The sequence below is a fragment of the Dermacentor albipictus genome, chromosome 10 (genome assembly GCF_038994185.2).
Source record: "Dermacentor albipictus isolate Rhodes 1998 colony chromosome 10, USDA_Dalb.pri_finalv2, whole genome shotgun sequence".
Taxonomy (NCBI): Eukaryota; Metazoa; Arthropoda; class Arachnida; order Ixodida; family Ixodidae; genus Dermacentor; species Dermacentor albipictus.
In genome coordinates this window covers 22535965-22562024 of record NC_091830.1, presented here as the reverse complement: position 1 = coordinate 22562024, position 26060 = coordinate 22535965, and the positions used below count along the sequence as shown (strand labels likewise).

Sequence of the window (26060 nt, the reverse complement as noted above, 5' to 3'; positions counted from 1 at the left end):
TCGCTTTTTACAGCGAACGCTTGACTGGCCGCGCACTTGCGGTTTCGCCATGGCGGTGCTTCGAGGAGGCACATGACGTCACCACGCGTGCCTCGCCGCGGATATTTCTCTCTCTCTCTCTCGCTTCCTAGTCACTACTGCGCACGCGCCACTAGTAGCCCCGAGCCACAGGATTTCTACCGCTCCTTAGCGCCGCGCCTTTCAGCTGCCGCCGTTTGGTATGGCATCACACGAGTTCCTCGTCGTTGCGCTCGCCTCCGCTCGCTTCACCAGCTGCGTCGCATGCCTGATAACATGTAGGAGAATTGAAAAGGAGAGCTCGCGTGCGTGCAACCACACTTGAGGCGGCAGTATGGACGGCGACGATTGTGATAAGCAGGAGGAGGCCTGGAATCGACATCGGAACGAGCTGAAGAGGAAACGGATCGCCCAGGAAACATACCAACCGCGCGCCGAATGACTGGGCATACGCCGCAACATAGCTACAAAACCAGACTTACCTGGACTTGCAATCAAGATTAACCAAGGCTAACCATGCTCTGCCCTAGCTTTCGCTACGTATATCCTGCAAAGCCGAACTAAGCCACTGCCCGTTTTCTTACTGGCGCGTAAACGTTATGCACCAGTATCTTGGCCTGTGCGCACAGCTTTTGGTTTGAAAACGCTTGGTGCGGCAGCGAAGCTGGTGGACTCGCGACTCGCGGCGGACTTCCCTCGTTCGGCGACGTTGACGAGCTGCAGCCGGGGGAGGTCATCTTTGGAGAAGAGCTACGGACGCCGGAAAACCACTAATCTTGAAAGAGCATTAAACGGAATTCCTTCTAGTCCGCAACAGTTCTATTGTATTAGTAAATGGATTGCATAAAACGGAAATAGTGACTAGTAAATTTTTACTAACCCTGAATAGTCTACAGATGTTTCCTCAGAGGACTACACTTTGGGGCGCAGTAAAAGAAGTGTGCTCCGGCTCCGTAGTCTCAACAACGTATAAAAATACAACAGCGAATCTGAATAAGAGCTGTCAAGATACGCCACCTTGAAACGGCTCCGTTCTTGCTCTGGTGCTAGTGCGCAAATAATGTTTGCAAAGCCACTTGGCATCTTGAGAAACTGTAAGATAAGTATCTCGAAAGAAAGGTCTTTTGGCTTTCTTCATGTCCTTTAAATTATCGCCTCCGAATAGAAAGAAAATATGCCTGAAACTATGTTGCTAAAATATTCGATACTAAACGCAACGAAAAGCAGATGGTGTAGCGCCGACTTTAGTGCTTCTGTTTACGGAGAAAACATTATGTACAAGCCGTCGACTGATTATCATTTGTACGACCAAACGAACGCTTTTATATAAATGTATTCCTTTCTATAAAGCAATCATTTGAAAATTTGAAAACGAAGATTGCTTAGCTGGTTAATAATGACTTGAAAACTACAGCGCACCTGCAGGCTAAGGAAATGCACTTCTTTTCAGTCAAATTCTTCTTAGGCACGAGCATTTAATCAGATAAATTTGATGTCCCATGAACGCTTTGTGTCGCTTGCTTTACTTAACTCGTTTGCAGACTCAAAAGCTTCAAGGCGAGGGTCAAAAGCAAAGACTTCAGGTAAATCGCTCGCTCCCATCTTTGCTGAGAAACGTCCAAGCATTGAGATTTTGATCTCACTAAATCAGGCATAGCTTGAATTTATGTTATCTTAAAATATTCAAATGAAACCATTATATCCCGTCTCTCATGATCACTAATAAGATATGATAAGGTATATTTCGTAGAGTTTTATATTACGATATGTTGTTGACGTGGTGGGCAGATGGTTAGGGAACACACGTGTTCTTGCATTAGTAATGATTATCATGTTGAATCAGTCAACTTGCCGGCTGACAACACTTCGACGGGTTTGGGCGTTAGCTAGTGGTTGCCGATCATTCATTTTAAACAGCACCAAAAAACACATGGACAAGGAAGAGCACAGGACTAGCGCTGACTGCCGAAAACACGTTTATTGAAGTCTGCACTAACATACACTATTCGCAACATGCTGAACGAGAGAAAGGACGAAAGGGAATACAAGTCTACGTCAATCAACTCTTGCTTCGCATGCGTCGCAAACGTAAAACGATAGCAATGTGAAGTGCACAATATGGACGCAATCCAAAGCGATGAACTTCTAAGGAATTTTAGTTCCTTATCGCAAACAGCTATAGAAGGTGTGCTTACGGAAGTGGCTCCTAATTGACAAATTGAAGAGCTCTCAAAGATTTTCCTGACCATCTGATCGATGTACCTTCTCAGCACGCGGGTGTGTTGTTGGCGGGGTGAACAACCACACTTTGCACAATGCACAGCTGGATTACTACCAGTCTTAATCTTGACACTGGGTGCATGCTCACGTAAACGTTCACTAAGGCAGGGTTTCCTTTGCCCTGTGTAAATGACGCAGCAAGAGGTGGGACTGGCCCAGCATAAACTACATAGGTTTTGCAGTCTGCAGGCTTGGCGGTATGTTGCTTACTACAGAGTCCAGGCGTTTGACGGCTATCGTTGACTTTCTTGTGCAACCTTTCCAAATTGTTAGGTGCAGTAAGCACCACCTTAACACCGGCCCGGCCCGTGGCTTTCTCGACGCGGCGGGCCACACTACGTACATACGAGATCGCAACATCCTTGATTATGTCCTTAATCATCTTGCGCGGTTTACCATTTCGCTCGCGCACTTTAGCCGGCCATTTTTTTTTCATCCAAGTGGTCGCGTCCGTGGCGCCGTCTTGTGTCAGGAAGTTTAACCTGCAAGGACACAGCCCTATCTGTTATTTCACTGGACAACCACATTCCGCCAATGTGGTGGTGCAAGGTGTCAGCAACGAAGCTATCAACCTACACTATCGTTATTTCCACGAAAACACCCATGTAACAACAAAACGTTTATATACCGCTAATACGCTGTTGGACAACGTCTAAGAAGATGTCGCAATAAGCGTTGTCACTATTACTGACCTTCCCCGTTACCCGTGAATTGTAATGTGTGTACGGACAAGCTAAAACTTTGTTTTCAATTTAATAGCGTAGTTCAATTAAATAGTGACCTCATTTCTTCACAACTGACTGAATGTATTACTAACAACACGCAGCCTCCAGGAAAAAGTCTGGAGGTCGGACTGCGCCGCAAGGTGAGTGACGGTCTGTCACTTCTCGTCCATTTGTTCTCTATTAGGCTTGTGAGCGCACTACCTAGCTTGTTAAGTAAAAAACCGTCCATTCTTAGTGCAAGCACATTATTCCCCCGGCTTCTTCATGGCGCTGTTGGTTCATTTTATATTACCAGCGTTTTCTGTGAGAGTTAACAGAATAGTTCGAAGTGGCCTGTGTCACATAGAAAAAATCTTCTGCTTGTGCTCGATTACTGGAAGATGTGGACAATGCAGAAAATTTGTATTCCAGAATTGATCATTTTTCTTAATTTCGCTAAATAACTATTTAAGGGATTTCGTTGGCCACATGTTGCAGTTGGCGAAGTAAAGCTAGTCACCTCTCAAGGCACATTAACTTGAAACAAATTGTGAAACTAACAAAAGTAAAAAGATATAGTGATCTATCTTGCAGTGAAAATGCGCTCTTGCTTCCTTTAGCTTACTTCCTTCAGAAAGCTCCTCTGTATACCACTGAGGCACAAAAACAACTGCAACGCCAATTTCTTTCGTAGCACATTTTGGAACCGCGTATCACGAAACTGGCGTTATCCTAGATTTGTTCCAAGTGTATAAGAAACTCACGGGCAGCAACTCGTAATTAGCGATATGTGCCGTAAGACAACCGTTAAGAAGCTAATTAGTAATATTCTGGTAATGCATTTATATATTATACCACGCGGTAGAGGCTGCATTACGTGGTCTCGGCTTCCCATACATAAACCTTTCCTTTTCACGTAGACACGCCTGATGCTAACGCATCAGACGAGAGGCAGTACTCGTGACGTAAACTTTACGCAGTCTTACGGCTCAGGTATAGGAGAAGGCTGGCAAACAACTCGCTCGTGGACGGCATATTCGAGACAAAGGGAGAGAGTGTCTACGTATAGGTAGTGAAGCTTGGATCCAGGCAGCACGGCTTCGAGACATTTTAAAAGCTGTTACCAGCGCTATTAACGCACCAATTCAAAACTTTCTTGCAATGTAACGCTGCATGTACACGGCGCTTTACGACCTCCAGCGAACAACGAAAAATACCAGATGGCGACAATAGTAGTGGATCCTTCATTGCGGTGGCTGGACGCAGATCGAGTGGGTCACGTGACTTCCAGCGAATTCGTCTAAGCGGCTAACGCGTGGAATCAAAGGGTGCGAAATCTATTAAGGAAGGCTGCTGTTTCCTCTTCCACATTCACTGGTTACATGCACTGGCTAAAAGTAGGCTCGAGCTCGTTGCGGACGCAGATGAGGGACGAAACGATGAAGGAAAAAACGTCGATGTCTAATCTCAAAAACGGAGCTCGCGCTTTCGCATCTCGCCCCGTCTTTTGGCACTGCCCCCGAGTATACACGTAGACGGGTACCCCAACAAGCTCAGTTTTCAACTCTACCCGTTTCAGACGCCGTCGCACGAGCGGTGATATGTGTTTACATTTAAGCGCTGGAGCATCGCATTGCAATGAGGCACTGGCAAATGCAATGCGCTAGGATTCGGTTTTGTGCATCCAACGGCATTGCAAACCCGTGTACACTCTCTGCAACGAGAATTCGCGGTTCTCACTTTTCTTGTTGCGTTTTCATTTCATCGCAGCGTCAAAAGACTCTGCGGCATTGGATGAGGAACAAGTTCCGCAGACCTCGAACGCGGGTGAGTTTTGGCCCCACAGAATGAGTGCGCCTGAGTATGGGTGACGTTCGCACTGTCTACCCTTCACACCGCTTGATTTCAGAGGACACACTGGTGCAAAACAGGAATAAGAATTGACCCGGAAATAACACAAGGATAACATAAATACCAAGAATTTAATGTATCAGTTTATTATATTCGTTTTCTACTGTGCATGGAATTGCAGTTGCTAGCAATGATTCCATTAATAAAATATTCTGCCCTCCCTCAAACTGTAGATGTCCAAGAGCTTTTTGTTGCTAAAGATTGCTTTGCAGACTTCTGTTGTTTTTAGTCCTTTGGGACGCAGCTGCAACTTCAAGTGCTACTACGTAAACAAATAAGTTTGTGATTCATTCATGTCGCTTAGAACGCACTGGAGAAAATTGGAAAGTGCAAATTTCGTTTGTGTTGATAATTTTTTCCAGTGGTGTAATATAAAAAAAATTTTAATAGTGTCAAAGGTGCATTTTTCACCATCGGCCTTCTCATTTGAGCCCATTTCTAGGGAATTCACCCAGGCAAAATATCAATCGCGATCAACGTTTCGACAAGCGTTAAAATTTACCGCCGAGCAAGCTAACTTTGTTTTGATCCCGCTTTGGAGTTTCGATACAAACTTACTTCGAAGAAACAACTCATGTAACCTGGGCAGGACATTGCAATTGCAGTGCAATCGACAGGTGAATTGATTTGTGGACTACATTTGATTTACGGTGCGCAGATGCCGTCGACTACGTCAAAATGCGGCTGATAGCAGCCGGCGCTGTTGTCGTCGTAAGCTGCCTCTTAATGGCGCTGACGTTCATGGGGGTATTGAAGAAGACGGGCCCCGTGAGGAGCCTGGCCTGCGTCAGCCAACAATGCCAAGAGGTGACGTCACTAAACAAACACACAAAATTCTGCGGCACTTTCGGAAAAGCTACATGGATGGAGCTTCTTCACGTGTGTCACTGCGTCATGTAGTGCGTAGCAGTGTACGACAGCGCCCTCTGTTTCAGTTTCTCAGAGCACGGGAACCGGACAGTTACTGAATCGACTGAACAGTTACTGGACCAGCTCAACCGCTGCTGAACAATTAGGACAGTTACTAAATCATCTCATCTCGCTACTCGAGACGGCTTCGCATTTGCCATGTGGCTGAAGAAGAAAACAAAAAAAAAACTAAATTTACGTTTAAAACGCAGTGGTGCACTTTAAGTCCCACATCGATATGAGTGATGTAGCAAATGTCTCCGTCTTCGGTTGCCAAGCCTAAAGCTCAGTGTCGAATGAGGCATGCGGGAATGTTTTCGGGAGAGTGGTACACGTTCGCTTGCCGTATCCATAGCTTTTCGTTCATTGCCACAGAAACCTAATTACGAGGATCGACATTTGGGCGAGTTGGTACTGGTTGAACATCTTGAAGGGGCAGCGCAAAAAGACGATGACAGAAGGCAGGAACACACAGGACAGCGCTGAACTCACAACTGTCGTGAGTTCAACGCTGTCCTGTGTGTTCCTGCCTTCTGTCATCGTCTTTTTGCGCTGCCCCTTCAAGATGTCTAGTCACGAGGATATAGAGAGTCCACGAATAGGCTAGCTCCGTAGCCTCCGAGATACAGTGGCAGCAGGGGGTGCCGCCAGATCTCGTGCTTCATGCTACATTTCATAGAGTTTCATGACGAGGACGCGAGTGAAATCTGGTGCTAGTGTCTGTGTGTCGAAAGTGCCTGTGGTTTCAGTGTGTGCGTTCAGAGAGCGTGCCAGATAATGGACACCGCATGCACGTGCCTCAACTTCGTACTTCTAACTTAGACGACCTTGTGGATGCTCATATTAAGATTTCCGAAATTATTTTCGCCTCGCATTAATTGTGTACGACAAGAAACGATCGCACTCAATGTTTCGACGATTTTCATAACCTTACAAGCACGAATGACTGTTCAGATTTAAAAAATTATAGACACTGAGGTTGATGTTATTTATCAAAACGAGCTTTAGCGGCACGTATACACTCATAATTTCTTGATTAAGCTGTGCTCCGTAAGTTATAAATCAAATTTATTGTTGGAACACGCTGTAGCTTTGTTGCCGTTGCGTTCGGTTGCGGCTGTGGAAATGCATACCAAATCGTACATCGTTTTATGAACTAGCAATGATTCCCTTCGTAGTGAACGACTGTAACGACAAATCTCTCCTTGATTATTTTTTGTAAAAAACTGCACCGAGCCCAAGGGAGTGTCATGAAATAGAGAATGTGCTTGGTAACTGGGGTGAACTCGGGGACTCCTCAGAAGAAGAGCTCGTAACAAGAGGTAATGCTGCTTTGAGGGCGCAAAGCATTTTGTCTGGAGCAAATGAATTGCTAGCAAAAAGGGAAAAGACTACAGGAGCAATTTTTCTCCGCTATTAAAAAAAAACATCCCGGTAAGTTAGATGTCGATGCTGTATAATTCAGTAATTCGAGTTATAAGTAAACTTAAATCTCTCGATGAGTACGAGAGGTTTCAATTTTCGATGACAAGAAGAGGTGGGCCTATCACATCAGGTCTAACTGTACCAAAGTAATCACGCGCTGTAGGTTTCGTGTCAAAAGGTTGCCAGAAGCTTCAGCCTATAAGTTCAAGCTCATTATCTAGCATACCATATTCCAATGTTTACTTAATTACTGTCCCCTGGTATGAGCAACCACATGTGAAACCGATACTAATGCGCTTCTAGTTACTCAAAAAAAAAAAGAGCAATAAGACTTAGACCTGGAGTAAGTTACAGAACTCATAGATACAACATTTTTGTTAAATGCAATGTTCTTTGTGTGGACATTCGTTTTCAATAAGGAAATGTTAAATGTTCAATACTGGTCAATAAATTTATTAAAGCAACATTAAAAATGCAACTTAAGTGTGCTCTTCAGTTTCTTCAAATACCTATGCATCGGACCTACAGAACTTTTCCTGGAATTATATATATATATATATATATATATATATATATATATATATATATGTGTGTGTGTATATTATATGTGTGTGTGTACACACACACACACATATATATATATACACATATACATACATATACATATACATACATATACATATACACACACACATACATATACATATACATATACATACACACACATATACACACACATATATATATATGTGTGTGTATATTATATGTGTGTGTGTAATATATATATATATATATATATATATATATATATATATATATATATATATATATATATATATATATATATATATATATATATATGTGTGTGTGTGTGTGTGTGTGTGTGTGTGTGTAAATAAATAAATATTGCCAGTCAGGAACAGATACAGCCAACAGACAATGAAGCCAAGGAGCTAAGCATCGGGGAAGTTAGCTGTTGTTGAGATTGAAGTGTAGCAAATAATAAAGAAAAGGGAAATAAATGTGGACGCAAATATAACTTTTATCCGGTAGGAGCCGAATCCACAACCTCCACATCACGTGTGCGTTGCTCGACTAGTTGCGCTACGGCGATGGCTATCAATGCGTCACTAACTTGGGTATGTGTGTTTACTAGACCTAGCCCTAGGAGCTTTAGCCAGCGCTTTTTAGAGCCGTGTTGGGTGGATGTTGAACATTCATCCTTTCCCGATAGCGTAACGTAACACGTGACCTTAGGAGAGCAGGTACGTTACTAAGAAACCCACGTATGCTACCTAATGAAATCAGGCCTGCCAGTTTCGAGACCCTCGCCACGAACAAACGAGAGAAGGAAAACGGAGGGGCTGGATCTTTGGTAATCATGACCACATAAAGTCAACAGACAATGAAGATAACAAAAGTGTTGGCGAAATCAGCTCTAGTTCAAATTTAAACATAGAAATTATAAAGATAAAGGAAATGAAAGCGGAGGAAAACATAACTTGTCACCAGGTGTATGAACATATACGGCCGTATTATACCGATTTCCTCGTTGGCATTCAAGCCTGAGGGAGACTTCAATGCTTATCTGACGATCCTTAAAATCCTTCGCCCATGCTCGCGCACTGCTCGCGCTGGCATTCATGTGTTGCCGTACGGCCGTGGAAGACTCTTATATTTTTTAGTTGTTCTAATTTGCATTTTCACCAAAATATTTACACTAGCACGTTGGCGAAACGAGACATGCGTGCGGCCATATTGTTAAACATAGAAGTGGCAGGATTGTGCAAGCTGTCGATATCAAATGACCATCGCTATTTGCATAAAAAATATTTGCATAAAGTACCAGCGAACTCTAGAAGGTGCTTCAATAGCGCGATTCGGAGCATGAGGGGCTATCGAGGCAGCCTACCAAATAATCATTTCTTGGGCGGTTTCATACTTCACAGAAACAAAAAGTGCATCATTACTTCCAGGCTCTCATAGTAAATTTTCAGGGCACTCTGCCGTTTTGAAGCATTCATTCATGTAGGAGTTAAAACGGCTTGGGCCTTAATTTAGGGCAAGTCGGCAATAACGTGTCAGTAAAGAAAACGGCGCCGCGACTATTGCCGAAGCTCAACAAAATCCGGCGTTCGAATTGTATCGCTGTGCAGGTGATGATCCACGCAGAGAGCTTAGTGGACCGCCAAGTCAAACCCTGCCGCGACTTCTACCGCCACGTGTGCTATCACTGGATCGAGACGCCAGCGGGCAAGCAGCCATCCTCGTTCATGATCGACATGGCGCGCAACTTCACGCATGTCTGGCACCGGGAGCTCACCAAGGACCGCATGCAAGGCGACTACGTGCCGCTGAAGCAGGACGCCTCACAGTTCTACCGGTCGTGCCGCGTCTTTCTTGAAAAACCGATCGACATTGGGGCCGTGACTCAAGAGCTCTTCGAGGTGAGTTTAACGATAGTGGAGGGGGTACAAAGCAATCCCCTCTTCACTGCCTAGTCCGCTACCGCATTTCAAACTTAAATCCTGCAAAAGACTGCTTGAGCATAAGTCACTTCCGTCGGCTGTCCGCGGTCGAGAGATATGTGGTGGCCCAAGCAGTCAGTCATGCACCGTAGAAGAACTGTTTTGGGAATAGGCCAGCACCTTGGAGTCATGTAATTAAAGGTTTAATAGGTCATGTTCTCAAGCAGAGCTTGTGTTAGGTATCGCTTATTTATACGCCAGTCTTTACCGACAGGTGAGGTAGACGTAACTGGACGTAGCTGGTGCTTTCCAGAGGGCATGAAAAATGATGACGTAAAGATGGATAATTTAGTAAAAAAAGCTTATCTGTTGATAGAGTTATTATACAGGAAACATTTAGCTCCACCAAATTTGGAAAAATTGCCTATGGCAAATGACACAATTCATTGCAATGCTTGGTATTTAACCTACTTTATTCTACGACTTGTAGCTAGTGAGTGCGCGAGGTGCGTAGACTTCGAACAAATTTTCTGGACTGCACCAGTTTGGAAATATTTTTTTTCCAAATGTCGGACGAAATGCATTGGCGTTCCAGACAATTTTGCGCTTCAACGCATAAAAAAAAACGTTTTCGCAAAAAAAAAACGTAACTGCAACACGACTGCGTTTCGTCGGACAATTCAAGAACACTCCGGCTATATTCGCAGATTTCGAAATGGGTCGCAAACTAATCAATGATGAAGTTAATTAGTATAATTATTTTAATTATGGAATTTAGCATCTTGATTTCTCGTAGAATTAATAACCGCCACTTCGAGTAAATTAGTTCAAGGATTAGAGGTGTGCCATCAGGTAACTCAGGCAAATTTTAAAAATGTGCTGCAGCTAAAAAGATTCAAAGCCATTAGCCCTGCAAAGGTGGATGGCCAGCGTATCTGGAAACGTCGTAGTGAGAAATGTTGGCAATCACCGATGGGTCGTTTTCAAACCGCTATCGGTCACACAAACGACAACTGAAGCCAAACGTTTTGTTCACTAAGTCTCGGCGGAATCGCGCATTCACCCGTACTATAAGTATGAGAGTTCTGAGCGTGGTATCTCCGTCCTTGCGCCCCAATAATCGCTTTGCGATCTCGTGGCTTTCCGCTCGAGCCCGCCATTGACGGGCAGCCTCCTCGGCACCCTCCTCGCTGGTTCGTGTCGCCCGCCGCTCTCGCTCGCACCTGTGTTCCCGAAGTTGGGCCTCGGGAGCAGCTCGTTCTTCGGCAGTACGCACTATACGTGCTGCCTCCCCGTACCATCACCCGCAACGCACTGTCTATTCGTTTTTTTGCGCAGGCACGGAAATGCAGTATGTGGCTTGTTAACAGCCACCTGTCACACCAAATGGTCGATGTGCGTTGTGGTATTCCCGCTCCCTAGGCGCTGCCAAACCGAGCAGCTGGCTAGGTTTGATAGCTGGGGCATCTATCAGACCCGCATAACACTCCCGCTTCGCGGCATCTCGAACGTTACCAATCGCCATCAAATTGTTCTCGAACGAGTCTGTCACACACCGCACAACTGAATCTAAAATAATATATGGGGTTTTACGTGCCAAAACCACTTTCTGATTATGAGGCACGCCGTAGTGGGGGACTCCGGAAATTCCGACCACCTGGGGTTCATTAACGTGCACCTAAATCTAAGTACACGGGTGTTTTCGCATTTCGCCCCCATCGAAATGCGGCCGCCGTGGCCGGGATTCGATCCCGCGACCTCGTGCTCAGCAGCCCTGAATCTAAAATGTCTTTCAAGAAACTCCCTCTAAAATATTGCATACGCACTCTGGTGCTCACGCAATTCGCTGACGTGGTACTTGCGTCGCTTCGCCACATTCTCCGCTTCGCGGCACCTATCTTCATGTCGAGCCCACCGCTTGCAGGCAGCCTCTCGCGCACGAACTTCGCTGCTATTCACCACCCGTTTGCTAGCTTTCCTTTTGCTACGCCAGATGTCAGGACATGCCTTACCGGTTTGCTTTGCCTCCTCATTGAGGGCGCGGGAGTTTCGAGGCACGGACATTGAAAATGAATGGAAACGTAGACATATACAGCTCCGCTGTAAAAAAAATCCTGTATGCTGGGGTTTCTTTATTACTACTTGGAGTTCTTAACGCGCACACAGGACATGTTACGCGAAAACGACTTCCCGTCCCATGGCTGCGGAATGCGAAAACCGCGTCTCGAAATCAAACTCATGGTTTCTGTCTTTGCATCAGAGCGCCTTAGTCACAGATCTATCATGTCGAGCCGGTAGATCGATCATAATGCGAAAACTGAGCGTGCTGCAAAAAATTTCCGCGATACACAGCACAAGACAATTGGAGACCTGGAGGATAGGCCCAGAGCATGCACTCAGTAATGGTGATGATGACGGTAATGATAGTTATGAAGGTATTAATGTGATGGAGTAGTGGTGGTGGTGTTGATGATGATGTGTCCACTTTGCAGGCGCTGAAGCTACCCTTGCCGCTGTGGTTCGCGGAAACGAGCTCGGAAAGGTTCTTGCACAATATCCTTCACCTCTCTCTGGTGAACCGCTTCCACACGCTGGTCAGCACGACCGCTGTCTTGAGCGACTCAGAAAAGGCTCTCCTGATCCGCAGAGAGTCGCCGTTTTACCTTGTGATGAAACCCATTTCCGAAGCGCACCTGGGGAACTACACAAGTGTCGTCCTTAAAGCGATTGGCAAGGAACACGTGAACGACGCGGTCATCGAGGAAGTCCTGAAGCTGGACCTCACAAGAGCCCACATGGTTGTACAGGATGGCCTATCAGAACGGAGGCTCGAAGACGTTAGCTGTCCGGGTTTCGCAGCAGATGTCTGGAGGCGAGCACTCGAGAAGGATCTCTCCCGGCAAGAACACGTTGTGAAGATGGCAGGTGTGGACGCAATCTGCGAGGACCTGAACCGCGTCCTCGTGCGCACAACCAGCGCGGCTCGACCGCTGTACGTGCTGGCACTTTTATCGGTTCCTGTAATCACTTACGATTACGAGCTGTCCGAGGACCGCAGTCCTTTCGCCGTCAAGGGTGCTTGCTACCGTGCCACAGGGGCCGCGTTCGAGGACGTCTGGCTGCAGCTGATGAGCAGCTTCCTGTCCGTCTCTAAGGCCGTCGAGGAAGGGGTCGACGCCTACATGGGCTTCATCAAGTCGCGCATGAGCGAGCATATTCGTGCCAGGAGCTGGATGAGCGAACGCGACCGCACCGTTGCGCTCGGCAAGGTCGAAAAAGCGCGGATGTCGCGCTTCCGCACCGCCGTGTTGACAGAGCGGGCGGTCCGGTGCTACGCCGAAAAGTTCAGCAAGTCGGCAAGCTTCACGTCGAACCTGGTGTCGTTGCGCTCCCGCGATGTCGAGCAGTGTCTGTTCTACCCGGAGTTCAGCGGCAGCGACTCCCGTGTCACGAAGATCCTGGCCGGCACGGACCTGGTCGCAGAACGGGAGACCCTGACGGTGTACGTGCCGGTGTCCTTCGCGATTGCCCCGATGTACTACCGGCGAGTGGTGGACGACAAGTTCGTCAACATGGCGATGCTGGGCGTCCAGCTCGGGCGAAAGGTATCTCGCCAATGTTTATAGCACCAGCAGAGCGATAAGATTATCTCCCACTAGGCCTGTGAACATGAAGGAAATGATAAGGTGGCGGAGCTTCTGCACATGTGTGCTGTCCCGTGTAGTCACGCGGAGTCTGACAGCTCTTTCGGTTTTGATAGACCATGAGTGCTATTCTAGTTTTTTCAAGACATTGTCGAATTCTGCCATATTGTCGAATTTGCCATTTCCTATATCCAGTTGACTCACAAGGCTGCTACGGCCTCTACAATTGGCTCAAAATGACACCATGGTGAAATTTGACTCTGTGCAGAATACCACTCCACATTCTCATAAACTATGATTTGTGATTCTCACTGCATATCCTGATTCTAACTTGATACTTGCGACGGTTTCGTATTTTCCAGAACGCGGCGGAGCGAAGCAAGAAAAAAAAATCCAAGTTTGACACTGTGGGGTGCACATTGCTTAATTTTACGTGGCTGTAGTAGCCAAACAAATCTAAACGAGATGGTAGGACTATTATAGAGTTATAGCTCAGTGGATTACGGGCCTGCGGGCCCAGCAGGCGAGTGGAGACGTCACTGCGCATGTGCGGTACTCTGGGGCGGCCAGCATGTTTACGGAGCCACCCGTTACTCGCTGGTCCTGTTTGCCCAGCGGAGAGCGCGCAGCAGGCGAGCGTCCACGCGAAACAAACATGGCGACTACCCGCACGAACAAAGTCATGTCGTCGGTGTCGTCTTCAAACGCGGCGCTGGCTCGCCTGCAGGCGAAAAGCCTCGGAGGTATTTCAGTGCCAATGAGGGCCTCTGTGTCCTTCGAAAGGTCATAGCAACCAGGCCATATGGCGACGATTTGAAGTGGGTGACCGCCATCGAGAACCTGAAGCGAGCATACTGGTCTTTTCAGAGTAAGTCTAACCCTTTTCGACAGGTGGCGCTGCAAAGCGCTCCGCTTTAAACTCCCTTGCACTTCGCAAAGTAGCGACACTCTCCTTCTCCGCCTTCACTCCTCCTCGTTTCTCCCCTCTTTCACGCTCCCTTGGCGACTGTGGCGCCACCTACAAAGCTTGAACGTAGCAATGGCGCCAACATGCGCTCCTCGCCACTCCGTAGACGCTTCTCGAGCAAAAATGACACTGAAGCATGGCGCGAGGGCCCACGTGATGCTATCAGGCCAATAGCGATGCGGCGTTGGCCTCGGCCAGAGCGCCCAAGGAGGAGGCGGCATTCTTCAAAGCGTGCCACTACTTTACGAAGTTTAAGGGGTTTAACTGCGCTTGTCCGGAGGAAGGATCGCTGAGCTGAAACTCCGCTCGCCCGCTGTTCTCGCTGGCCTGTAGGCCCGCATAACTTTCTATTATAATGCGCGCGCTACACCTCCGTAGTTTTCTCTTCCCCACCACGCTAAGCTTTCCCCAGGTATAGCCGAGTCGGTAAAGTTTGTTCACGTTGAGTCAGTGTGTCAGAGTGGTGTAATGGGCAGCAATCAACAAGGCCAGAACCGACATGAGTGTCGCCGCACGCGCATTGTGTCGCACTGTGTTTCTGTCCTTGTCGTGTTAGCGCCTACTCCGTTGCCCGGATATACATGAGCCTAATTGCGGGCTCTGCTTGAGAGAAGGACATACATACACCCCCTTATAGATATATGTACCCTGTGTCATACTAAGCAGGCATGCTATGTAAATTGCAAAATCTTATACAGAACGATTTCTTCATGTGTTGATATTACAATCGTTCACAGAGCACGCATCATTTGGGCAGCTTTTTTTATTTGTGTACGCGACGTGCTGTGTTTTGTACTGCGCGGAGTTCAAGGAGCACCGGTCATTCAGCTTCCTTTCACGTAATAATTACGTGATATTTTGCGACCTAATGTGAGACTGACTTACACGGCGCATACATATATCTTTTATGCACATTTGACGCACAATTCGTTGCTCAGGAATCAGAGACATGAAAAAGCCTCTTCAGCCTCCACAGAGTGACTTGCTGTGTTCTCTGTGGCTGCTACGTATGAAACGGTGTATAAGTGTGAATTCTTGTTCCTCCCCCGAGTCAACCTAACATAACCCAAACCAACCTTAGACTCAGTGCATCTTTGCATGGCACAGCCACGTTTCTGAGTGTACCGGGACAAGCACCCTTACACTGCCTTGATGATAATACAGGAAGCAATGTCATCTTCAAAATAAGTTTACTTCTTGTATGTATCAGCAAATATTTACGTTAGTGAGCTTATTGGTAGAACGTGAATAAATTAGGAGATTGTTTTGAGAAAAATGGCAATGAATGACATAGCACCCAACACTAAGCGTTCTGTGTTGTCATCCCAATTCTTTCCTTGTGTTGTTATAATGGCAATATCAAGGACGTACAGATTATTCCTGTACAATATAAATTTCGGTGCACATTTCATTGTCCATCACATCCAAAGTAATTCATGTCAAAACAACATGAAATAACAGTTTCACTGAATGCGGCAGGAGATCACTTGCCATCTTAATAGAGCCGATGCATAGTTTGCCATGTGTCACTCGCACACTAGGGTTGAAGGAATACAAAGAGAAGCGCGGAAGCAGTTAACATTCATCAAATATTTTTTTTCATACTATACTTTCGTTTATTTCGCGGAAACAGATTGATTACTATTACAGAACATGAAGACCATTCACAGGTTTAGGTGATAGCATGTCTCAGGTTGCCACCACAGCCGAAGCCCTGGAAGGCTTCGGGCTTCCTCTGTTCTAAATACCCTCTTCATTTGTCGCCGAGGTGCCAATCTTGGAAGTGAGTAACCAACTAGCCGAGGATCTAGAGACATGGAAATCATTCCAGCATTTTAGTTTTCTCACACCGAGGCCATGGTGATGGTAGGTGTCATTGTGCTAGCCCAGCCGGAGGCCTCAGAATGCTTTTTTTTCGGTTTAGATTTTTGAAATACTTTTTCGTCCTCGTGCTTACATTTCGAACACACGGCACTAACTGGCGGAGCGGCTGGGCAATCGCGAAACATTCCGCGGCTTTAGCTTGCCAGTCCCAAAGGCGAAATAATACCAGGTGTCAGGGTGCTCCCTATGGTCCGAAGCGTCCAAATATTTTATCGGTTTCTGTTCTATATACGATGCTGTAGCTGGTCCTCGTGCCACATATCTTGAGCAGGTATCACCAACCAATCTGAACTCTCATCTTTAGGTACTGTCCTTCCTGGACCGGAAGAGTTTCGAGCCACAGGGGGCGGTCGACAACGAAACAGCGGCCACCACCAAAGGCGATGGGTGGAGCTCGGGTACGCTGGCCAATTACACGGCCATCCAGACGTGCTACTCAGGCGTCTCGGCCAGGTACCTCAAGCGCCTCGACGACTCCCAGTTCGACGACGCGTTCGCGGTCGTCGACGCCTTGCGGCTTGCGTACGCCGGCAAGCAGCACCACGACGTCGATATCGTCAAGAGTAGCGAGAAGCGCTCCAAGGACTCCAACGCGGCGTTCTTCAAGCTCGCCTGCCTTTCGCTGTGTACGGCCCGCAACGTCCCTGCGGACGTGAACACCCTGGACTTCGAGACGTCGTACGCGGCGTGCCTGTTCGCCGTGACCAACCTGCCTGAGTTCGCCCAGGCTCTTCAGTGTCAGCCCAGAGACCAGATGTGGAAGATAAACCGATGCTGTGTCGACTAGACAGACCCTCCCAATGCGTTCTCTTTGATTGCTTTCTTTCGAGGAGCTTTCGCTGCTCCCATCTTTTGTGTTTTTGCCCGCACTTTTAGTACATAAACGTCCACTTGATTCGGTTTCTGTCCCATATCTGGCTAACCAAGCAGCCACAAAGAAATGTACAAATATAAGTGCCAACGCCTTAAAGTTTTCGGAATTGGGATCACTAGCTTAGGCGACACTCGCCGCGATGGTTTAGTGGCTTTGAGGTTCCATTTTTTTATTATTTATTTTTTACGCCCAAGCGTACACGGGGAAGCCGCTAGGGGGCCACGGAGTGCGGACGCGCGTCGCACCGGCTCCGCAAATTTTCTATGGTTTTCGGCGAATTATCTACAACTATCCTGTTCACGGTATTCCCAGCTGCTTTCGAAAGTTCTACGGACTCTCCAGATACCAGATTTCGGCAGGTGAGCCCGTTTTCCGGCCACTTTTCGAAGATTTTCCGCGTCGCCACGTCGGCACGACAGCCAGGCTGGTAGACAAGGCACGGTAGGCCTAAGCGTCAGCGGAGCCCCGATCCGCTGCGTCGGCTTCCGAGATGGAAGTCGTGCAAGTCGACGGGGAGGAAATATCGCCGACGGAGCTCGGAGAACAGCAGGGATGGTGCGAGATCAAGCGTAACACCAAGAAGGCGGCGGGAGACGCCGACCCTGCGACGCACCAGCAAGCCGCGACAGCGTCTTCCAAGAAGGCGGCGTCTATAAAGCAAGCGACGCACTACGTGCGGAAGATCACCATGGCGAGCCGAATGCCCAACCTACCCACGGACGACTACAAGATCATCGTGCGGCCCCGGGACGGCATCAACGTGTCGAAGTACCAGAAGGACCGCGTCCATTGCTGCATACGCAACGCAGCAGGCGTGGGACGCGAGGCAGCTGAGGAGGACAGCGTTTGTCTCAATGAGCGCCAAAACGTGATAGTGGTGAGCACTCCGTCAGAAGATCGCGCTAGACGATACGGCAGCATTTGCAAGCTGCGCATTGGCGACCGCGAGTTCGAAGCAAGCGCCTACAGAGCGGCTCCGGAGAACACATCCAAAGGTGTTATCAGGGGCATATCGCTAGACGAAAAGCCGGCGGACGTCGTGAGAAGTCTCGTGAACCAGCGAAACCCTAACGTCTTGCATGCCAAGCGCATGGGGAACACGAGCAACGTGGTCATCCTCTTTGACGGCTACTACGTGCCCCGTTACGTGAACTACGGCGGGATGTTGATGAGGTGCTCTCTCTACAAGAAACAAATCGACATGTGCTACGAGTGCGGTCGTCTGGGACACAGGACCGACGTGTGCCCCAACCCGAACGACAAAAAGTGCCGCGGGTGCGGATGCAGCAACCCACCCGACGACCATCGGTGCGAGCCGGTGTGCCAACTGTGTGGGAAGGGTCACCTTACCGGGGACCGCAAGTGCAAAGCCAGGTACAAGACGCCGTATCTAGTCAAGCGACGACAATGGGAACGCAGAATGCGCGAGGAGGCTGAGGCCGCTTACGCCAGCAGCAGCACCTACGACTGCAGAGAGGAGAGCTACCGACAACGCCCCACACAGAGACGAGCTAGCGCCGACAGCCGCTCGGCCTCGAGGGAGAGCCGTGCACGTAGCCGCACTCGCTCCCGCACTCGTTCTCGAGCCCGCTCTCGCACCAGCTCCCGCCCCCGCTCGGTGAGGCCTCGCAGCAGGTCGACGGCCCGTGCCAGCCATGCAGCTGCAGCGGAAGATGGACGAGGATCCAACCCCCCACAGGTGAGCTGGGCGGCGGTCGCCTCCGGAGGCGCACCTCGTGCGCCGCTATCGCGAACCGAGACTGCCATTAATAGAAACCCCGGAGCAACTAGAAGCAGCAGTAGCGCTCAGAGTAGCAACTACGGAACAGAAAGCGTGTTACAGAAGCGACTGGATCAGTTAGAATCCGTCATCAAAACACTACAGCAGGAAAATGCTAGGCTAAAGAACGAAATTACCACGTTAAAAGGAGCCCCAGCAACCCCCTCTCCTCCTCCTCTGACCAAACCAGTCGCCGCAGACGCAGCTGCTCGAACGGTCGAGAGCGCGGAGGAAGTCATGGAGGCGCAGGACGCACAACCCGCTCCTACTAAACGCAAGGCGCTAGACCCGCAACAGACCGAGACCACATTGCAAACGCGCGAGCAGAAACTCCGCGAGCGAGTCGACAGACTCGAAGACAAAGTAGACGCGATGATGACGCAACAAGCGCATCAAACAACGCAACTGAACCGCGCAATCGCTCAGCAAACCGCGCAAACCGAACAGCTGAGCAGTGCAATAGCACAACTCACTCAAATGGTTGCGACGCTCCAATCGCGCATAGACAATATTGAAATGCGGCTCCCGGGCGCAGCGGGTCGCCCGGTACGGACGACTGGGAAACCGTACCTTAGGCCGATACCAGACGAAGAGGTGCAGGATCAGCCGGACGGCAAATAATAATGCGGACAGTCACGATGGCTCAACACACCACACAAACACAACGCCCACGACCGCGTAACACACAGAACACGTTCACAATCTGGCAGTGGAACTGCAGGGGGTACAGGAGGAAACGGGGCCATCTTCAACAATTCCTACGCAACCGGGAACGGCCTGACGTAATCCTATTACAAGAAACCAATGACGCGGTCAAGCTGGCCGGTTACAAAGCGATCGATGAGGCCGTGACCGCGGGAGCACCGCCGGCCGCTGCAACGCTAGTGAGACGCAACCTCACCGTGGCGCAACGCGAACTCAAGAACGTTAGAATACCGCACGTGTTGATTGAGCTTATTCCGACGAAAGGGCGCGGTCTGTTTGTATTGAACGTGTACAGTAGACCAAAAGGCAAACACCGCTTTAGCACGTTACTGCGAAAGGCGAGCGAGGCAGCCGGCGACAGGCCCTTAATCATCGCGGGTGATTTCAACGCGCCTCACGCGGCGTGGGGGTACAAGTACGAAACGCCGAAGGGTAAGCGCCTGTGGGAAGACGCGCAGAATGAGGGGCTGGAGCTCGTTACGGACCCTTCCGCGCCCACACGCAAGGGCAACAGCGTATGTGCGGACACTTCGCCCGACCTTACGTTTACGAAGAACGTCGCTGGCGCGCGGTGGCATAACACCCAGGAGGACTTGGGTAGCGATCATTCGGTGATCGAGATCCAGGTCGATGTGGGACCGCACTACCATCACCACGGTCATCGGGACGGCACCAAGGGCAACCACTATCGGCTGGTAGAATGGGACGCGTTTCGCAAAGCCCGGAAGGAGCATAATCGCGGCAGCGATGCTATCGACGACATCGAGAGCTGGACCGCGACGCTCAGGAGGGATGTCGAAGCGGTAACGCGGGAAGTACCGCAGGAAGCACACCTAGAGGTGATAGATAGTAAACTCCTACACATGTGGGAAGCCAAGCGCAGCTTACAGGACAGGTGGAAGCGTCAAAGACACAATCGAACGCTACGCAGACGCATAGCACGGCTAAACAGAGACATAGAAGTCCACGCATTGCAGGTATGCAAAACGCAATGGGAGGAGACGTGCAACGGTATGGAAAATCAGCTAGGAATGGCCAAGACATGGCACCTCCTCCGGCACCTCTTGGATCCTGAGGAGACCAAATCAGCGCACGCTCATAAGATTAACAAGCTAGTACACGACTACGAAGGCACGTCCGCGGACTTTCTAGAAGCCGTGCGAACCCGTTACGTCAAGGCAACTAGCCCCGTCTCGCATCCGGCGTACGCGGGGAAGAGTAACGTGCAGCTAGATAAAGACTTTAGCGTAGCAGAGGTGAGGGCGGTACTGCACAAGCTCAACAGAAAATCGGCGTCGGGCCCGGACGGCGTAACCAATAAAACGCTCCGCAACTTGGACGACGAGTCGATAGAACGGCTGACGGATTACATTAACGTGTGCTGGAATGCCGGCGCGATACCGAGCTCGTGGAAAACGGCGCGCATAATTATGATCCCCAAACCGGGCAAACGGGTACAAATCGACAGTCTTCGACCAATATCCCTGACGTCCTGCGTCGGCAAGGTCATGGAACACGCGGTTCTCACTCGCCTTACCAACTACCTCGAGGACCGAGACATGCTGCCGCACACGATGCTGGGGTTCCGTCGTGGCCTTTCTACGCAGGACGTCATGATTCAACTCAAACACCACATCGTAGACAATCCCACGCGATCCACAAAAGCAATACTCGGTCTTGACCTCAAAAAGGCGTTCGACAACGTAAAACACGCTGCGATACTTGAAAGCATACGAGCATTGGGACTGGGCGAGAGAACGTACGACTACGTAGGGGACTTCCTTACGGGTCGCCATGCCCGTATAGTGATCGGCAGACTGGAATCGCAAGACATAGACATAGGTTGCACGGGCACACCGCAGGGCTCTGTCATCTCGCCCATGCTCTTTAACGTCGTGCTTCTCGGATTACCCCAGAAACTGGCAGAGATAGAAGGCCTCCACCACAGCTTGTACGCCGATGACATTACGCTCTGGGTTGCTGAGGGAAATGACGGCCACGTAGAGCAAACCTTACAGGCGGCCGTCGACGCGGTGCAGGAGTATCTACGTGACACGGGCCTCGAATGCTCCGCGGCCAAATCGGAGCTGCTGCTTTACAGACCCACGCGCAGGGGTCGCAAACCCAGGAGCTCCGATTCCGCAGCCGAGCACGCCGACAGAGAAATTAGAGTAGTCACATCTGACGGCACCATCATCCCGCATGTTCACAAAATTAGGGTACTGGGCTTGCACCTGTCGGCCAACGGCCACAACGGCGAAACCGTACGCAGACTAGAGCGTGCGGTCAATGAAACGATCCGGTTACTGATACGCATCACGAACAGACATAGCGGAATGAAAGAAAGCAATACGATCCGCCTGGTACAAGCGTTCGTAACCAGTCACATAAAGTACGTCGCCTCCTACCTCAAGTGGCAGGTGGCCGAACGAACTAAACTAGACCGCCTCATCCGCAAAGCGTACAAACGTGCCATAGGATTGCCGATCAATACCAGCACGGATAAATTTCTCGAACTGGGTTTACACAATACCCTAGACGAGATAATAGAAGCGCACAACATCGCGCAGTACGAGCGTTTGTCAAAAAGCAGAACCGGACGACACATTCTCGAGACGCTGGGCATCAGCTACTACACACAGCAGGGCGAAAAGGTTGCGATACCCATACCGATTCGCGAGCGCATCGCCGTTTCGCCGTTGCCCAAGAACATGCACCCGACGCATCACGCTGGCCGGCGCAACAGGCGCGCGCGAGATTTACAAAAGAAATACGGCAGCAACAAAGAAACTGTCTACGTAGATGCGGCCCGTTACGAGCGGCAGCGTGGTTTCGCGGTTGCAGTCACGGACCATAGCGGAACTTGCGTCGCGAGCGCGACGATACGCACAGAAGAGACGGAGGCGGCCGAGGAAGCAGCGATAGCCCTCGCGGTGGCCACCACGGATGCCGAGGTGATAATCAGCGACTCGCAGGCAGCGATACGCAACTATGCTAGCGGCCGGATCTCCCGGGAAGCGGCCCACATTCTCCAAATTCAACAGGGCAATATTTGCCGCAAAAACGACCGTTTCCTCGTATGGACCCCCGCCCACACGGACCCTCCGCTCTCGGGAAACGAGACGGCCCACGCCACGGCTCGAGGACTTACATGCCGAGCCGCGGCGCCCGCCGGCAATCCCGACGTCTCGCCCACCGCGAGAGCGATGCAGGAGTGGACGTGGGGGGATCGCATGACCACTTTCAGAGACATCACGCAACACTACAGATTGAACAGATGTAAATACCCACCACCGCACGCCAACCTAAACAAGAAACAGGCGGTTGCCTGGAGGCAATTGCAGACACACACATATCCTAACCCGGTGATCCTTCACCTCTGCTACCCCGACATATATCCGTCCGACGACTGTAAAGCGTGCGGAGCCAGAGGGACGCTGCAGCACATGCTGTGGGCATGCGCCGGTAGCCAGCAGCAGGAGACTCCGACGAACGGGATAGAAATGGCAGTCTCGAACCGAGGGGCGCGTTGGGAGGCGGCCCTGCTCAGCCACGACCTCGCCGATCAACTGTGGGCCGTCCGGCACGCCGAGGAAGCCGCCCGGGTCCAAGGACTCGAGGCCGTCACCTAGGCTGGGGTGCTTATGGCCCCACCCCACCCAAATCGCCGGGCATTTTCAATAAAGTTTTCACCACCACCACCACCAAGCGTACACGGCTAGGCGCACCGAGGCCAGTTGAGGGTTAGTGAGAAGCCGCGAAAGATGCGGAGGAGGAAGGCGCCTCGAGGTGGAGAATAACGTGCCCGCAGAAGTACGAAGAATCCCGCTGAGCAAGTGGCAAGCCAACGCCACCTAGTGAAAAAATAGGCTTACTTTCGTAGAGGAGGATCGTAGGGGAAGCGCCCTAGGTTGACCACATCTACAAGTTGCGACGGGTTGTATACGGAGTGTGGTGGTACCGGGTTCGTCTCGCGATCGAGTTGGCCGAGCGCCGTATACGAAGGACGGAGAAGCAACGCAAGTGGCGTCAGGCCGACCTCGAGTAGCCCGACCCCGTAGTCAACGCGAAGCGTCGGGCACGCGCCGAACAAGTGCTAGCTTGAGGAAGCGAGCCAGCAGTAGCGAGGGAAGTCACGTTCCTGCTGTCTATCGCTTCACGACATACTGCGCGGTGAGAACACGGCGCCCAGAAAGGTATGAGGCAACTGCAGGTCTTCTTTCAAGATACGCCGTGCGTCGCTGCGCAACCTACGCAGTTGCTGCCAGAATAAAAGCCGTTCCCCCTCCCCGCGCTGCATTTTCGGTTTCCTCCCTTGCGCGCCATTCGGCTCACCGTCGCAACGGGACCCTGGTCGCAAGCTTTCACTCGACAAGTACGACGATTCCGCCGCGACTCGCGGCTGCGGCGGAATGCTACGACCACGAAAGCCAAACCTGGGCCGTCCAGCAGGTCTTGGCGGCTCTTGAAAGACAAAGGCCGAGCGAAACCGACGGAACGCTGCCCCTCAGGGCGACCGACCGCGGGAGTAACACGCGCTGGAGTTGAGTAGAGACCACCCGCTGAGAAGACGTCAGGGCCCGCGTCACGGCGCCATTTTGTCGTGGTGTCGTTCTGCAGGCGACTACATGAAGTTGTTTCTCTCTCTCTCTCTCTCTCTCACTCGCACGTACAGTACATACATAAATACACTCGCGCGGGGACGATGTTATCGCCCTTCGACTTTGTACGGAACATCGCGGCGATCATGACGGCAGAAATGCGCCTGGAATGTCCATATCGTTGCTATCGCAATTTTAATAGGAATGGCAGCGATAACGCCAAGTAGAAGCGTCGCCAACTTTTTGCAAGCCGACTTCACGGCAGTGCAACGTAGATACGTTAATTTAGGCGGAATACTGACGCCGCCGCCGGGACCTACCTGCAATCGTTGTCAACCTTTGCGGAGAAATTGATTGGCATTCCACGTCTTTCCCAGAAAGCTTTTCCCTCTCAACACGAGACGAAGTTAAGTGGAACACCAATGTAAGATTTCGTCGCAGATTTTTGCAAAGTGGGTGTTAATGTCAGGATTAGTCGCTATGCTTTCAACACTGACCGGTTTCATGGCAGATTTGGGTGGCGAATACCTAGAAACTGGGCTCTCAGGTGAGTTTCGGTTAGGTCAAATTATGATTATTCGCCATATTTTGTACACTTCATCGGACAGACTTTGCAATTCACTTTGACACCTAATGCACTGAAAATTAACTATAGCAGATGCTGCATAACGCTGAGTGGCACCTGCCATACACTTACTCATTCCCACAACCGTTAACAATGCGTTGACAGAAGAATACCTACATCGGTGTGAGTTGTCGAAACAGCTCGGAGAAATGTCTTATGGAAAAGGCAGCAAAGTTAACGCGGCTGAGCCCGGTTCTGTATGCTTCACACTGGAGGAGGAGAGAATAGGGACAAGGCCTAGGAGCAGAGATGAGAAGAGAAATTATTTTGGCAAATATACACGACTCTGTTGTTTAGGAGTCATAAACGACGACTAGCTTGGGCGTAGGCTTTTCTATTTTCTCAATTTCATTGCTGCTCATGCCGTTTTCATGATGTGGAAAGGCCAACTCGTCCTTGTGTCAATTTAGCTCGACCTGATGTCCAATCATGTTACAGATCGAGCTGAAGTTTCATTTGCTCGTACAAAATACGAGAAGCATATGGCGTTCATAACAGAATAATTTGTACCCTGCACACTTATATTTGTTTCCATTTGTAGGACAATCGCGAAATCGTCAAGTGTTAACCGCCAATTATCGCCAGGCTCCACTTGTAGGTATACGTTCCATGGTATTCCTGGTCAATAATAACAATGTGGTCACAGCTGGCGTCGACTACGTGCACTATCCTTTTCGCCAAGAAAAAGAACCTGGCTCTGACAGCGGTGGAACAACCTGTAAATTGCTGTAAATTGCGGGCTCTAACAGTTGATGATGATGATGATCTTAAAGCCTTTGGTACGTACGCACTCAGGGGGACTGGCCAAGAATCGGGTGGACTTTAACATAGTGTTAGGGATATAAATTGCTGGTGGCAGTCCAGTTCACTAACTTGCTCAACATAGTTCTTATGTGACTTGAATCACTCAAGATATAACTTGATGAGTGATCCTGCACTCGGAAAGAAGACACATTGCACTTTGCATACCGGTGTGATGCACGCTACATTGTCTTCCGAAGGAGGAATACGAATAGCACTCAAGTAATCTACATTCAAGAAAAGGTGCTCTTGTTGATGGCTTCCTGTAAAGTAATATATACATATATATATATATATATATATATATATATATATATATATATATATATATATATATATATATATATATATATAGAGAGAGAGAGAGAGAGAGAGAGAGAGAGAGAGAGAGGAGCAGGAAAAACAGTGCTCAAAAGTATATGCTCAAAACTGAGCACTTTATGCCAGTTTTTTTTTTGTTCGAA

At 49.5% G+C, this 26060-nt stretch overlaps 1 protein-coding gene across 8 annotated transcripts in view; it reads left to right on the top strand.

Annotated features, from left to right (window-relative positions):
* The window catches only part of LOC135921697 (uncharacterized), a 381860-nt gene extending 364748 nt beyond the window's left edge, over positions 1-17112 (top strand). For 7 of the 8 annotated variants that reach the window (XM_070527009.1, XM_070527007.1, XM_070527010.1 and 4 more), the window contains 7 exons: positions 1560-1601; positions 3125-3163; positions 4773-4829; positions 5572-5720; positions 9404-9694; positions 12208-13320; positions 16515-17112. In XM_070527009.1, the coding sequence (XP_070383110.1) occupies positions 1560-1601; positions 3125-3163; positions 4773-4829; positions 5572-5720; positions 9404-9694; positions 12208-13320; positions 16515-16997 (2174 nt within the window). In that variant the 3' untranslated portion in view covers positions 16998-17112. The remainder of the gene's footprint in view (positions 1-1559; positions 1602-3124; positions 3164-4772; positions 4830-5571; positions 5721-9403; positions 9695-12207; positions 13321-16514) is intronic. The other variant, XM_070527008.1, reaches the window with a different exon arrangement.
* The last annotated feature ends 8948 nt before the right edge of the window (positions 17113-26060 follow it).